Source organism: Podarcis tiliguerta (genome assembly GCF_965153285.1).
Source record: "Podarcis tiliguerta genome assembly, chromosome: 16".
NCBI classification, from domain to species: Eukaryota; Metazoa; Chordata; class Lepidosauria; order Squamata; family Lacertidae; genus Podarcis; species Podarcis tiliguerta.
Window position 1 is genome coordinate 4,762,993 of NC_139549.1, and position 13,846 is coordinate 4,776,838.

The window sequence follows — 13,846 nt, forward strand, 5'->3', positions numbered from 1 at the left end:
CACAGCGCCACCCGCGTCCCTTAAAAGGATTTTAGGTGCTCTCAAATGTTTTTACGTGGTTGGGAAATTGCTTTTATATAACCTTATATAAAACTTATATAAGTTTTAAACACATTCTTGCTTGCTTTTAAACTGTATTGTTTTAACATGCTTGTGTTTGATGCCATTATCTCTTTTTGGGAAAGCATGATAGAACATATTTATTTATCTATTTCATAAAATTTGTTTTATGATTGTTAAAAAAACACCTCAAAGCGGTTTACTAAAAAAAAAGAACAGAACCAGAAAAACAACAACAACCAATTCAGAACAACAACTTAAAACCTTCCAAAATAACGAGAACAGACAAGGAGCTAGCTAAAAACCCAGCATTTGTTTATTTAGAAAAAAGGCTAAAATAATTTTTTAAAATGTAGCGTGTGAGACTCGAACCCTGGGCTCGCAGGCTCTAGGTCAAACACTCTAATGACTACGCTGCATTTGCCTTTTGCTCAGTTCTCTCCCTGGCCTCCTTTCCTGCACTGTAAGCGCCATGGGGCAGAGATCTCACGTGCCACAGAAGACTATACGCATATAGAACCCAGGAAGCCGCCTTCTAGAGAATCAGACCATGGCATCCCTTTTCCTCCGTCGGCAGCGGTTCTTCGGGGTTTCAGGCCAAGAGTCCTTCCCAGCCTTACCGGGATCTGCCAGTGATCAAACCTGGGATCTTTTGCATGCAAAAAAGGTGCTCCACCAGTGGCTTTAAAATAATGCCAAGATTCCAGTCCTCATGGTTCCAAATGCAGGGCTGGCTTAGGAAGCTCTGTACGGCCTGCACTGGCTGGCAGCAGCTCTCAAGGGTTCAGAGGAGGAGTCTTTCCCTACCTACGGCCCATCCAGACACCCTGCCACCCCGGACCCCCCCCCCAATGAGGGCTGCCCCCTTACTTACCTGCCAATCTGGCCGTGGCTTGCTGACCCCATCGCCTTCTGATTCGTGCCGTCGGTTTAGGGAAGACCAGACCTTTTTCGCAACCTCACCATCTGCGTAGCAGCCTGTTCTCTCTGCCGCAAAGCCCCTCTTCCCCTGGGCTGGGGGGAGACCCCCCAGCTTCAAGACCTTTCCAGCTCCCTAAAGGAACAATATATATATTTAAAGGAAAATGTCAGCGTTCAAAAGTCAACAACGGAAGCTTGGAAGCTCTTTTGTGTGTCTCTGCCACTTTTAAATGTTGACTTATAGAAGTGGGCCTGTAAAAGGAGGCTGGAGGGGGGATTTTGGGGTGGGTGGGCTCGCCTCGCTCGTAAAAGCCCCCTGAACGATGCCTGAACTCGTAACCCCTCGTTGACCTTTCTGAAAGGAAGAGGGGGGGGGGAAAGCTGACCCGGACTCTTGTTTTGGGTGACTCATAAATCAGTCACTCAGTGCATTTTTTGCTGGGGGTGTGTGTGTGAAGAACCAGAAGGGGAAATTGGCTCATAAAAATGTGCAACAGATTCCGATCAAGCAGGCTCCATCGTGCCAACCGCGTTTCGCCTCTGTGCCTCAAAGGCTGGATTTTTTGCAAAACGAAAGAAAGAGGAACCAAGAGCTCAGATCTGTTTGGGGAAGACCCTTTCCTAGGCAATGAAAAAATATACAACTCATGTTCTGAGCTTAATTATCCTGTGCACAAGACTTGCAAAAGAGAAAGCAGAATATGGAACCAGGCAATTGTTATAGGAATTCTAAGCTCATATATAATGAACGTTCATAAATTTACAAGGCAAACACATACGTAAGTATATAAACCACCTGTCTGAAATAGTACAGGAGAGCAACCCTGAAGCCATTTTGACTCTTCCAGCAACCTCAAATATTCTCCCCTTTGTCTCTTTGCTCCCAACGCCCGTCTTTAGGGCGTATTTGTGTATACCTGGATTCAGGAACTAAGTATTGAGCATCTCAAAAGGAATGGCCTGGCTGCCCAGGTAAAGTAATCAGTGACCATTATCAGGTATCCTGACAGACAGGTTTTCTGCTGCAGACCGCCCCCTGTGATGTATTTCTTCTTCCTGTGATGTATGTATGTATTATATTTTGGGGGGTGGTCTTGAGCTACAGGGGAGGCAATTTCAAAAGCCTTTACTGTAGAGGCACCCGCCCTGTGGAACGCCCTCCCAACAGATGTCAAGGAAATAAGCAACTACAGTGGTACCTTGGGTTAAGAACTTAATTCGTTCTGGAGGGCTGTTCTTAACCTGAAACTGTTCTTAACCGAAGCACCACTTTAGCTAATGGGGCCTCCTGCTACCGCCGCACTGCCAGAGCACGATTTCTGTTCTCATCCTAAAGCAAAGTTCTTAACCCGAGGTACTAATTCTGGGTTAGCGGAGTCTGTAACCTGAAGCGCATGTAACCTGAAGCATATGTAACGCGAGGTACCACTGAATAAGAGCTTGCACACCAATGTTCTGGGTTCCTCTCCTCCCTCCCTGCGTGGGGTGAGCGGGGGGACCCTGTTACAACAGTTTAATAAATATCATGCTTACTATCCGCTTTGCTTCTCAATATTCTCTGGCTGGCCTCTGTTATTTTCTCCTACCAATAGGGAACCTATGTAAGGACTCTGTACGGGCTCTTGGAAAACCAATAAGGGATATAGGAGCAGTTTTTTTCTTATAACACAGAGAACCACAGAATGGTATACAGTGGTACTTTAGTTCTCAAACTTAATCCGTTCCGGAAGTCCATCCCAAAACCAAAGCATTCCAAAACCAAGGTGCGCTTGCCCATAGAAAATACAGTCATACCTCGGGTTGAAGTAGCTTCGGGATAAGCATTTTCGGGTTGCGCGCTGTGGTGACCCGGAAGTAATGGAGCACATTACTTCCGGGTTTCACCGCTCGCACAAGCGCAGAAGGTCAAAATGATGTCGCGCACATGCGCAGAAGCGGCGAATCGCAATCCATGCATGCGCTGACGTGCAGACGCGGGTTGCATTCGCTTCTGGATGCGAACGGGGCGCTGGAACGGATCCCGTACGCATGCAGAGGCACCACTGTAATACAAAATGGATTAATCCATTCCAGACTTTTAAAAACAATCCCTAAAACAGCAATTTAACATGAATTTTACTATTTAACAAGATCATTGATCCAGAAGAGGAAAGCAATGAACAATGTACTGCGGTCCCACAGTCAATCAGTAGCTGGACTGGGTGCTACACAGCCACAAAAACAAAACAAAAAAGAGCCACAAAAACACAAAATACCGTATTTTTCGCTCTATAAGACGCACCAGACCATAAGACGGACCTAGTTTTTGGAGGAGGAAAACAAGAAAAAAAATATTCTGAATCTCAGAAGCCAGAACAACAAGAGGGATCACTGCGCAGTGAAAGCAGCAATCCCTCTTGCTGTTCTGGCTTCCGGGATAGCTGCGCAGCCTGCATTCGCTCCATAAGACGCACACACATTTCCCCTTACTTTTTAGGAGGGAAAAAGTGAGTCTTATAGACCAAAAAATACGGTAAATAGAAAAAATAGACAGACCTCAGCGTTACACTCAAATAGTGTTCCACTCAAATAGGAGCGCATTCGGCTTCCGAAAAAGTTCGCAAACCGGAACACTTACTTCTGGCTTTGCAGTGTTTGGGTTCTAAGTTGTTTGAGTACCAAGTCGTTTGAGAACCAAGGTTCCACTGTAATTTGAAGTCCAAACCCCTAAAATGCAAAAATCAGCCCTAAAGAACTCTTGACAGGTGACCAACTGAGCTGTGTTTCAAAACCTTCAAGGAAGCAGAGTCTCCCAGCTTTATTTTTATGTTTTTAAAAAGTTCCGGCAAGTTTCTGCTGGCCTGAGAGAACCATCTCCACTCTCCACCCCAAGGCGCCGTTGTCGGGGTTCTCCTGGCACCCCAAGCCAATTTGGGGGAATGGGGGCGGTGCAGGGGGAGGCGAGTTTGGGGAAAGCCCCACTGCGCCGATGTCCTCAAATGGACTTCCTCCAGCAGGACCCATTGGTTGAATTTGGCCCTAGGTTCTAGTCCTCAGGTGCAACCTTCCGACATAAAGGTAAAGGTAAAGGTACCCCTGCCCGTACTGGCCAGTCTTGACAGACTCTAGGGTTGTGCGCCCATCTCACTCAAGAGGCCGGGGGCCAGCACTGTCCAGAGACACTTCCGGGTCACGTGGCCAGCGTGACATCGCTGCTCTGGCGAGCCAGAGCCGCACATGGAAACGCCGTTTACCTTCCCGCTAGTAAGCGGTCCCTATTTATCTACTTGCACCTGGGGATGATTTCGAACTGCTAGGTTGGCAGGTGCTGGGACCGAACAACGGGAGCGCACCCCGCTGCGGGGATTCGAACCGCCGACCTTTCGATCGGCAAGCCCTAGGTGCTGAGGCTTTTACCCACAGCGCCACCCGCATTCCGACATAAGCTTGGCGCCAACCATCCAATCGCTTCTTCATTTCATTATATCAACTCGTTTATTTAAAAATATCATTATTTATCGCAAGCTGACACTGAAAAAACGCCTCCCAAGAGCTCCACTCTCACCTTTTCATCCTCCTCTGAGCATCACCATCACCCACCTGAACCAAAATGTCTCGACATCGCATGGACCAGTCCCGCTACTGCGGTTATCACAGGGAAAAGAGGAGAGACCGGGTGCAAAGTTGTCATGGATCCTCAAAGAGCGACAGCCCTGTGAGGTTCTGGGCCCCACTCCCTTTGTTTGGCCAATCTTTGCTTAATCCAGTCCCGGGTATTTTTATCCCGCTGGGGACCGTCCAAATCTTTGTTGCGTTGGCACCATATGGAGTGGGCCGTCCAAATATACCCGCTCACATTCCCCACTTATCTTTCTAAATCAGATACATTGGCTACATTTAAAAAAAAGGCATCCTTGGCTGGGAGTTGTGCAAGGAAAGGTCACCGCTTTGTGGAATCAAAACATGTCTGAAAAGGTCACTGCACCCAAGAGAACGCTCGGCCCAAATGCCAAACTCGCTCTCTCTCCTCCTTTTAAAACCCACAGGTTGCTAACGTTAAGTATCGCCGTGGAAAGGCAAATTTGCAATGAGGACCAGCAACTTAACAAAGCCATGCTGTTTTATCAAAACACACCTGGAAGGTTGTTGAACCTCAGAAACCAGCCACCAAACTCTCTCTTTCTTTCTTTCTTTCTTTCTTTCTTTCTTTCTTTCTTTCTTTCCTTCCTTCCTTCCTTCTCTCTCTCTCTCTCTCTCTCTCTCTCTCTCTCTCCCTCTCCTGTTTATAACCCATGTTGCTAACACAGCTATCCCTAGAGGTGTGGAACTTAATTTTTGCACATTTCTTCAGTCTTAAAAATACATTTAAGGTGTGAGAGATTCAAATTTGCTACTATGTGACCGTGCAACATTTAGCTTGGTAAGACTACGTTTGATAAATAATAGATTCAAAGAATTGTAGGGTTGGAAGAGGCTTTGATAATCCTCTAGTCTAATCAACTGAGTTATCCAGATATGTAAACTGCTTTTGGAAACCAAATAATTTTAATTTTACCCTGTAAAAAGGTCAGGTAATGCTTAAGCTTCTTCTTCTTCATCATCATCATCATATCTGCAAGTACTTGGCAATCATTTTTAATGATTTCTATGCAACTTTACTCACTGCAGATGGTGACAGCAGTCACAAAATTAAAAGACGCCTGTTTCTTGGGAGAAAAGCGATGACAACCTGAGACAGCATCTTAAAAAGCAGAGACATCACCTTGCCAACAAAGGTCCGTATAGTTAAAGCTATGGTTTCCCCAGTAGTGATGTATGGAAGTGAGAGCTGGACCATAAAGAAGGCTGATTGCCAAAGAATGGATTCTTTTGAATTCTGGTCCTGGAGGAGACTCTTGAGAGTCCCACGGACTGCAAGAAGATCCAACCTCTCCATTCTGAAGGAAATCAGCCCTGAGTGCTCACTGGAAGGACAGATCCTGAAGCTGAGGCTCCAAGACTTTGGCCACCTCATGAGAAGAGAAGGCTCCCTGGAAAAGACCCTGATGTTGGGAAAGATGGAGGGCACAAGGAGAAGGGGATGACAGAGGACGAGATGGTGGGACAGTGTTCTCGAAGCTACGAACATGAGTCTGACCAAACTGTGGGAGGCAGTGGAAGACAGGAGTGCCTGGTGTGCTCTGGTCCAGGGGGTCACAAAGAGTCGGACACGACTAAACGACTAAACAACAAGATGCAACCTTAAACACATTTTACTTACAAAGCAAAACGAAATTATATCAATTTAACCTGCAATTTCTTTTGAATTCTCCACCGTCTGCAATCTAAAATCAGATTGAGTTGGTATTGGCCCAAGGCAATGAATACTCCACCTTTTCTGGAATCCGAAAACTGAAAAACACAACACGCCCAAATGCCACACTGTTTAAATCAACTTCATTGCACTTGTGCCTTAATTCCAGCATTGGCCCAGGGACGTGCTTTCTGCATTTCAGGGACACAATCCCCACCCCCACCCCGAAAAAGCACCCCTGGCACACGATCAAGTGATGCAAGTGATGTGGTTTTTAAGGCGAAATGCAATTGGTCTGGGGTGGAGGGCTTTGTTGTTGTTTACATCCATGGAAAGTAGCTTTTAAAATCCCTCTTGGAAAAAATATGTCGCCTGGGTACCTTGAGGACATGGCAGCATCCCCACCCCACCCCGTGCTAATCCGTTCAGCAGGGGCCGAGTGGGCGCAGGCCACAGGTTGGCAGGATCTTGGCAAGGAGCCTAGGAAAGTGACGGTTGATGGGTAAATCAGATGGGATTGTTTGCAAACAAACGGCCCTCTCCAAGCAAGGCTGCCCTCAGCAGCGAGGCGAACGAAGAACAGAAGCAGAAATCTTTTCAACTAGGAAGTCAAGAAGGGGGGGGGGGAGAGGCTATCTTTTGACCTTCTAATGACCTTCTAAGGATGACAATTAGCCGGTCCTAAGGCTTTTAATTATTGCCGCATTTCAGCCAGTTTGCAAGCAGAGCCTAGGAGGAGCAGCAGCAGGCGATGGGATTCCATTCAGCTCCCGTTTCAAAGCAAATCCACCAAATTTGCACTTCCCAAAATGTAGAGAACCAGAACGAGGTGGGGTTTTTTTTTGGGGGGGGGGAAATGGATATATTAGGGGGAAGTGCACATACAGTGGTACCTCGGGTTAAGTACTTAATTGGTTCCGGAGGTCCGTACTTAACCTGAAACTGTACTTAACCTGAAGCACCACTTTAGCTAATGTGGCCTCCTGCTGCTGCTGCGCCGCCGGAGCACGATTTCTGTTCTCATCCTGAAGCAAAGTTCTTAACCTGAAGCACTATTTCTGGGTTGGCGGAGTCTGTAACCTGAAGCGTCTGTAACCTGAAGCGTATGTAACCCGAGGTACCACTGTATAGATTAATATAAGAGCAAAAATAAAACACAAAACACATTATATTGGGGGAACGGCTTGCAAAAATGTGTTCGTGGGGAGAGATTTGCACTGCGAGTCCTACATCGGAGGGGGCTGGACGAAATGACTTTTGGAATCGCTTCCAACCCTAAAGTTTCGTGATTCTATGGAAATGCAGAAGTATTTTCAAGAGGCTTTGGGGAAGACTAGCTTAGAATAGAAGAGGAGGAGGAAACAGGGATTAATAGGAGATTTTAGGGCTGTCCTAAAAAATAGCTCCCAAAAGCACGCATGCTCTCTCTCTCTATATATATAAGCTGAACAATATGGCAAACCTAAACAATGAGGAGAAAGTGAGGAGGAATTTAAAAACCTTTTATTGAGGGTGAAAGAGGAGAGCGCAAAATATGGTCTGAAGCTCAACATCAAAAAAACGAAGATCATGGCCACTGGGCCCATCACCTCCTGGCAAATAGAAGGGGAGGAAAAGGAGGCAGTGAGAAATTAAAAGACGCCTGCTTCTTGGGAGGAAAGCAATGACAAAATGACAAACCTAGACAGTTCTGGTCCATGGGGTCACGAAGAGTCGGACACGACTGAACGACTAAACAACAACAACAACAACAAACAATGAGGACTAGGAGTTTGACACTGATTCTACGCATGCTGCCTCAGTATACAGAAAGGTGTTTTAAAAAGGGAGAGTTGATATCCAGAGGAAGGGAGGAAGAGAGGAGATATATTTCTCTCTGTTTCCCAGCACTCAAGGACAAGATTTGGCCTGCAGCGGTTAGGACAGGCAGACATCCCTCCGAATTAAAACACCCAGCCAAAGGAACAGATGAAGGCAGATGTTTTCACATCCAAAACCGTGAGACGAATCACAGATCAGGTTTGGACACGGTCAGCTATCCAAAAACCCTCTTTGAAAAAGGAGCGATTAAAAGCACCCCTCAAAGCTGCCAAGATGGCTGGTGTTGGGGAATATTTTGTATTTTTTTGGAAGTGTGGGGAAACCTTGAAGGAACAACTGGGCCTCACTCACTCCCTGTGCAAGAATGTTTTGGAAGGCAAGTGCAGGATCTTGGCCTCAGGAGATGACAAGACCTCAACTGAAATGGCAAGGTCTGGTCAAATCAGGTAATGCTTCCCTCTGCCCTCACCACCCCACAAAAATCAAATCAAATATAATATCTAATATAATTACCAAGCCAAGTTCAAGGTGCTCTTGTTAGTATATAGAGCCATTAACAATATGGGACCAGTTTTTCTGCAAGGTGCCCAGCTGACTGGCAGAACTGGTGCTGCTACAGGTACCATTATTATACCTGTTCTGCATTTGGAAGAACTTGATATTTTCGTGGAACTGTGGAACTCCCTGCCTATTGACACCAGGAAGGCGCCTTCGCTTGTGAATAGGTAAAGGTAAAGGGACCCCTGACCATTAGGTCCAATCATGGCCGACTCTGGGGTTGCGGCCCTCATCTCGCTTTATTGGCCAAGGGAGCCGGTGTACAGCTTCCGGGTCATGTGGCCAGCAGGACTAAGCCGCTTCTAGCGAACCAGAGCAGCGCACGGAAATGCTGTTTACCTTCCCGCCGGAGCGGTACCTATTTATCTACTTGCACTGGTGTGCTTTCGAACTGCTAGGTTGGCAGGAGCAGGGACCGAGCAACGGGAGCTCACCCCGTCGCAGGGATTCGAACCGCCGACCTTCTGATCGGCAAGTCCTAGGCTCTGTGGTTTAACCCACAGCGCCACCCGCGTCAATCACAACTTTTTTTGTGGTTTATTGCTGCAGATCATGACATGAGTAAAAAGGTTGGCCTAACTTAATATGGCAGGAGATTCCCCATTTTGAACTTCCTTGACCCCGGTACCAGTCTTATCTCAAAGGTGCCCTGAAGAGTCCTGAGCTCCTAATACCTTGTATAAAGATCAGCGCTTGTAATCTAGTTACCAGTAAAATCTAATCAACACCTCCTATTAGGAATGGCTGCTCCACAGGCAAAATGAGAAAGCAAACGAGGACAACCAGTTTTTGCTGACTGCTATTATATTCCTTCAACTTTTCATGGAGCAAAGTAAACAAAATGAGAAACAAGCAGGAAACTCTGGGAAGAGACAACAGAATTATTGGAATTAGAGGAATTGCTCATCTCAAGCCCCCCCCCCCCATCTCCATTAGAACGCATTGGCTAAAATTAGTACAAAAATCCTAATGGTTAGTTAGCTCACTCCATGCTGCGACAAGGAACTTAGTCAGCGCTCTCAACGAATCCCACATCCTAAAACTCTTGCGCATGAAAACTTGTGAGTGCTGGACACACATTTGAGTTCAGACACATACTTCGTAACACACTGTATTTTTTCCGGTGCCTGCTAAAAAACGTTTTTTTTTAGGCAAGCCTACTCAAGCTGTTTGGAAATTTGAAGCAAGTTTTTAAGTAAACTGTTACGTTAACTGTTTTTAAAGTCTTTTTTTAAAACAAGTATAATGTTACTTTAACAGTTTTTAAAGCCTTGAATTATTGTTTCCCCTCCCCCTGGTAATTTTATTGTTGTATCTTTTCCACAAACCCCTTGAGGTTGTTGTTTTCTTACAACCTAGCAGAGCATTTAAAATAAATAAATAAATAGAACAAATATTTAGCCGACTGCTAAAATAATATAAAAAAAGGATGACTATTTATAACGACAAAATAATGTGCTGTATCCAGAGTAGCAATGAGCATTGTGTCCCATCATTGCAAGGATTTCTCTGTACAATAGGCCTTTTCTTTCCCTTTAAATTTGCTCTTGGGGTTCCCCTAACCCTCTGGAGCAAGCTGGAGAGGGTGCGTAGTTGTCAACTTTTCCCTTTTCTTGCGAGGAATCCTATTCGGAATAAGGGAATTTCCCTTTTTAAAAAAGGGGAAACGTTGAGAGGGTGAAAACCCAGAGGAGCAGAAGGGGTGAAAGTCCCACAGGGCAAGCAGAAATCATGACATTTTGTTTTCCTCCCCAAAGGGAACTTTCTTTCACATTCGTTGCCCCGCCCACTTCTGCCTCTGGCCCCGCCCACCATTGCCACATGGCCCTTGAGAGATTGCCCAATATGGCTGGGAAAAGGTTCCCCATCAAGGAGGACTGCTCCCATAAAAGAGGACACCCACGCACCCTAATTTGGATCATGGTGTAAGGTTACATCCTGGCACGGGAGATTTTGAAGCAAAAAGACCTTGTTATGTACTGAGTTGAATAGGATCCAAAATGCAGCAGTCTGATTGGTCCTAGAACAATAGGATTCAGAATGCAGCAGTCTGATTGGTCCTAGAACAATAGGATCCAGAATGCAGCAGTCTGATTGGTTCGCAGGAGCCACCCAATCCAGCTCCAGGTGGAAGGGAATCCGCAACCTGATTGGCCTACAGGTGAATCCCGGAATTAGCCAATCCCGTGGGGCCCATTGTGTAAATAATGTATATAAAGCAGACATTCTGGGGGAACTTCCATTCCTCCTCAACCACTATGAGCTGAATAAAGAGCATGAAATCCACTCTCGACTCTGAGTATATTTCAGACCTCCGGGGGGGGGGGAACCATAAATAATGGTGCTCCTGAGGACGTGCAGAGTGCCTGCTGTTCTTCACTGGAGGAATAAACGTGGGACAAGGGAGGGGAACTGTATTAGGCTAGAATCCCCAGAGACTTGTCAGCCTCTGAAGGCTTTTGCTTGTGTGTGTGGTGTGTGTGTGTGTATAAATACACAGTGAGGGGGGAAACGTATTTGATCCCCTGCTAAATTTGCCCGTTTGTCCTCTGACGAAGAAATGATCAGTCCATAATTTTAATGGTAGGTTTATTGTAGCTGTGAGAGACAGAATAACAACAGGAAAACCCCCAGAAACCCAGAAGACAAAAGTCACAGCTATAATAAAACCTACCCTTAAAATTATGGACTGGTTGTTTCTTCTAGTAGTAGTCTAGTAGTAGACTTTATTTGCGTAGCCGACAGGCCATAGCATCAAAGGACAAACACCCAACAAAAATACATTACAAATATGGTTACCATAAAATCTTGTGACCTATTAAAACCCTAGGTAAATTAATAATCTCAATACTTAAAACTTGACAGAGGTAATAAAATAGTAATAATAAAACATAATAATAATCATAAGATCCTAGGTGAGGAATCCGGGTGACGACACTGGTGTCATTCAGATAACAGCTCTCAGTCTCATTGCTCTCTCGATAAATTTGGCAACCTTTTCTGTTGTCGAGCTGTTCTGGTCGGCTAGGAGTGAGAACAATTTGGCTTCACAAGAGCAGCCTGGGATGGCAGATAGGAGCGGCGTAATGGTCTCGTCCCTGAGATCTTTATATAGGGGGCAAGACAAGAGAACGTGTGACACCGTCTCTACATAGCCAGCTCCACAGGGGCAGAGCCGGTTCTCGAATGGAATTTTTTGATATCTACCTTCGAGAACAGCTGAGGGTAACATATTTAGTCTGGCCAGTGTAAAGGCCCGTCTGAGTTTTGGAATGGTTAAGGTAGACAAATAAGGTGCCCGAAAATCAAAGTGGGAGGGGGGCAGATAAGCGTACCAAGCGCTAAATTTCTTAATATAGGCCGCTTCTCGGCCTTTTGGCTAAGTGTAGTATCTGGTTGTTTCTTCGTCAGAGGGCAAACGGGCAAATTTAGCAGGGGATCAAATACTTGCCCCCTCCCCTCACTGTATATATTTAAACCAAGCTAAACTCCTGAACTTCAGCTTTGCAGAAAGGGGAAAAGAAATAAAAAAGGCTGAAGCAGCGTAAGTTCTTCCTCCTCTTGGCCTGGACAGTTACAGTAACATTCCCCTCCTATTACTTCACCCGAAGGAGCAGAAATCGTTTAGCTGTTTGGCCGGGGCATTTGGAAAAGAACAGAGCGCTCTCGTTCCTTGGGAAATAAAAGAGCAGCGAGCCGAGGGGAACTTGAAAGCCAAGGTTAAACACACCACACCATTCCCTCTCCGACGGAGCGGGCCAACTCGACACCCCACCCCGCCCTTCTGCGATTTGGCAAGCAGCTTGCGAGTGCAGAGGTCGCGCTTCAGAGCGATCAAGAGACTAGTCCCTGGGGACAGAAGGACTGTTCCTTCGAAAAGCACACCACAAAGACGCCTAAATGTCCGCCCTCTCTTATATAGACACACACCCTAGTTGCCACCTGGGTGCCCTATTGTTGTTGTTTAGTCATTTAGTTGTGTCCGACTCTTCGTGACCCCCTGGACCAAAGCACACCAGGCACTCCTGTCTTCCACTGCCGCCCGCAGTTTGGTCAAACTCATGCTGGTAGCTTCGAGAACACTGTCCCACCATCTCGTCCTCTGTCGTCCCCTTCTCCTTGTGCCCTCCATCTTTCCCAACATCAGGGTCTTTTCCAGGGAGGCTTGTCTTCTCACGAGGTGGCCAAAGTCTTGGAACCTCAGCTTCAGGATCTGTCCTTCCAGTGAGCACTCAGGGCTGATTTCCTTCAGAATGGAGAGGTCTGATCTTCTTGCAGTCCATGGGACTCTCAAGAGTCTCCTCCAGCACCAGAATTCAAAAGCATCAATTCTTCGGCGGTCAGCCTTCTTTATGGTCCAGCTCTCACTTTCATACATCACTACTGGGAAAACCAGAGCTTTAACTATACGGACCTTTGTTGGCAAGGTGATGTCTCTGCTATGTTCCCAATTTTGACCTGTATAGAATCATAGATTATTATTATGTTTTTAGTTTAGAAGGGGCACCACTGAGGTCATCCAATCAAACCCATGAGGGATTCTGGTGGCGACAGGGATCTAGCATCTCTTTCAGGGGATCTCTGACTTGTGCATCAGGGCTCCCCATTTTGCCAGGCCAAGCACACCTGCCAATCAGCTGAAAGCACCTATGATGCCAAGTGTGGACAGGTAAAAAGGCAGTCTGAAAGCAGCAACAACAACCAGCTGATAATCAGCAGTCTAGAAACTCCTGAAGTCCTGACAATCAGCTGATTGTTTGTGGGGGATTCCCTGGTCCTGAATGGGGTAGCTGTGCCCCTGAAGGACCAGGTGTGCAGCCTGGGAGTCATTTTGGACTCACAGCTGTCCATGGAGACGCAGGTTAATTGCCACTTGCCAGAGTGGTGCATGCTCTGGTTATCTCCCGCTTGGACTACTGCAATGCGCTCTCCGTGGGGCTACCTTTGAAGGTGACTTGGAAATTGCAACTAATCCAGAATGCGGCAGCTAGACTGGTGACTGGGAGCAGCCGCTGGGACGACATAACATCTACATAAGCTCTACATTGGCTCCCAGTACGTTTCTGAGCACAATTCAAAGTGTTGGTGCTGACCTTTAAAGCCCTAAACGGCCTCGGTCCAGTAGACCTGAAGGAGCGTCTCCACCTCCATCGTTCTGCCTGGACACTGAGGTCCAGGTCTGAGGGCCTTCTGGTGGTTCCCTCATTGCAAGAA

General features: G+C 46.5%; 1 protein-coding gene across 3 annotated transcripts in view; it reads right to left on the reverse strand.

Moving 5' to 3' along the window:
• The window catches only part of ADAMTSL4 (ADAMTS like 4), an 88,759-nt gene that overhangs the window by 58,220 nt on the left and 16,693 nt on the right, over positions 1-13,846 (reverse strand). For 2 of the 3 annotated variants that reach the window (XM_083416424.1, XM_083416425.1), the window contains one exon: positions 935-1,114. In XM_083416424.1, coding sequence (XP_083272550.1) covers positions 935-966 — 32 coding nt within the window. In that variant the 5' untranslated portion in view covers positions 967-1,114. Of the gene's footprint in view, positions 1-934; positions 1,115-4,560; positions 4,620-13,846 lie in introns of those variants that run through there. The other variant, XM_083416426.1, reaches the window with a different exon arrangement.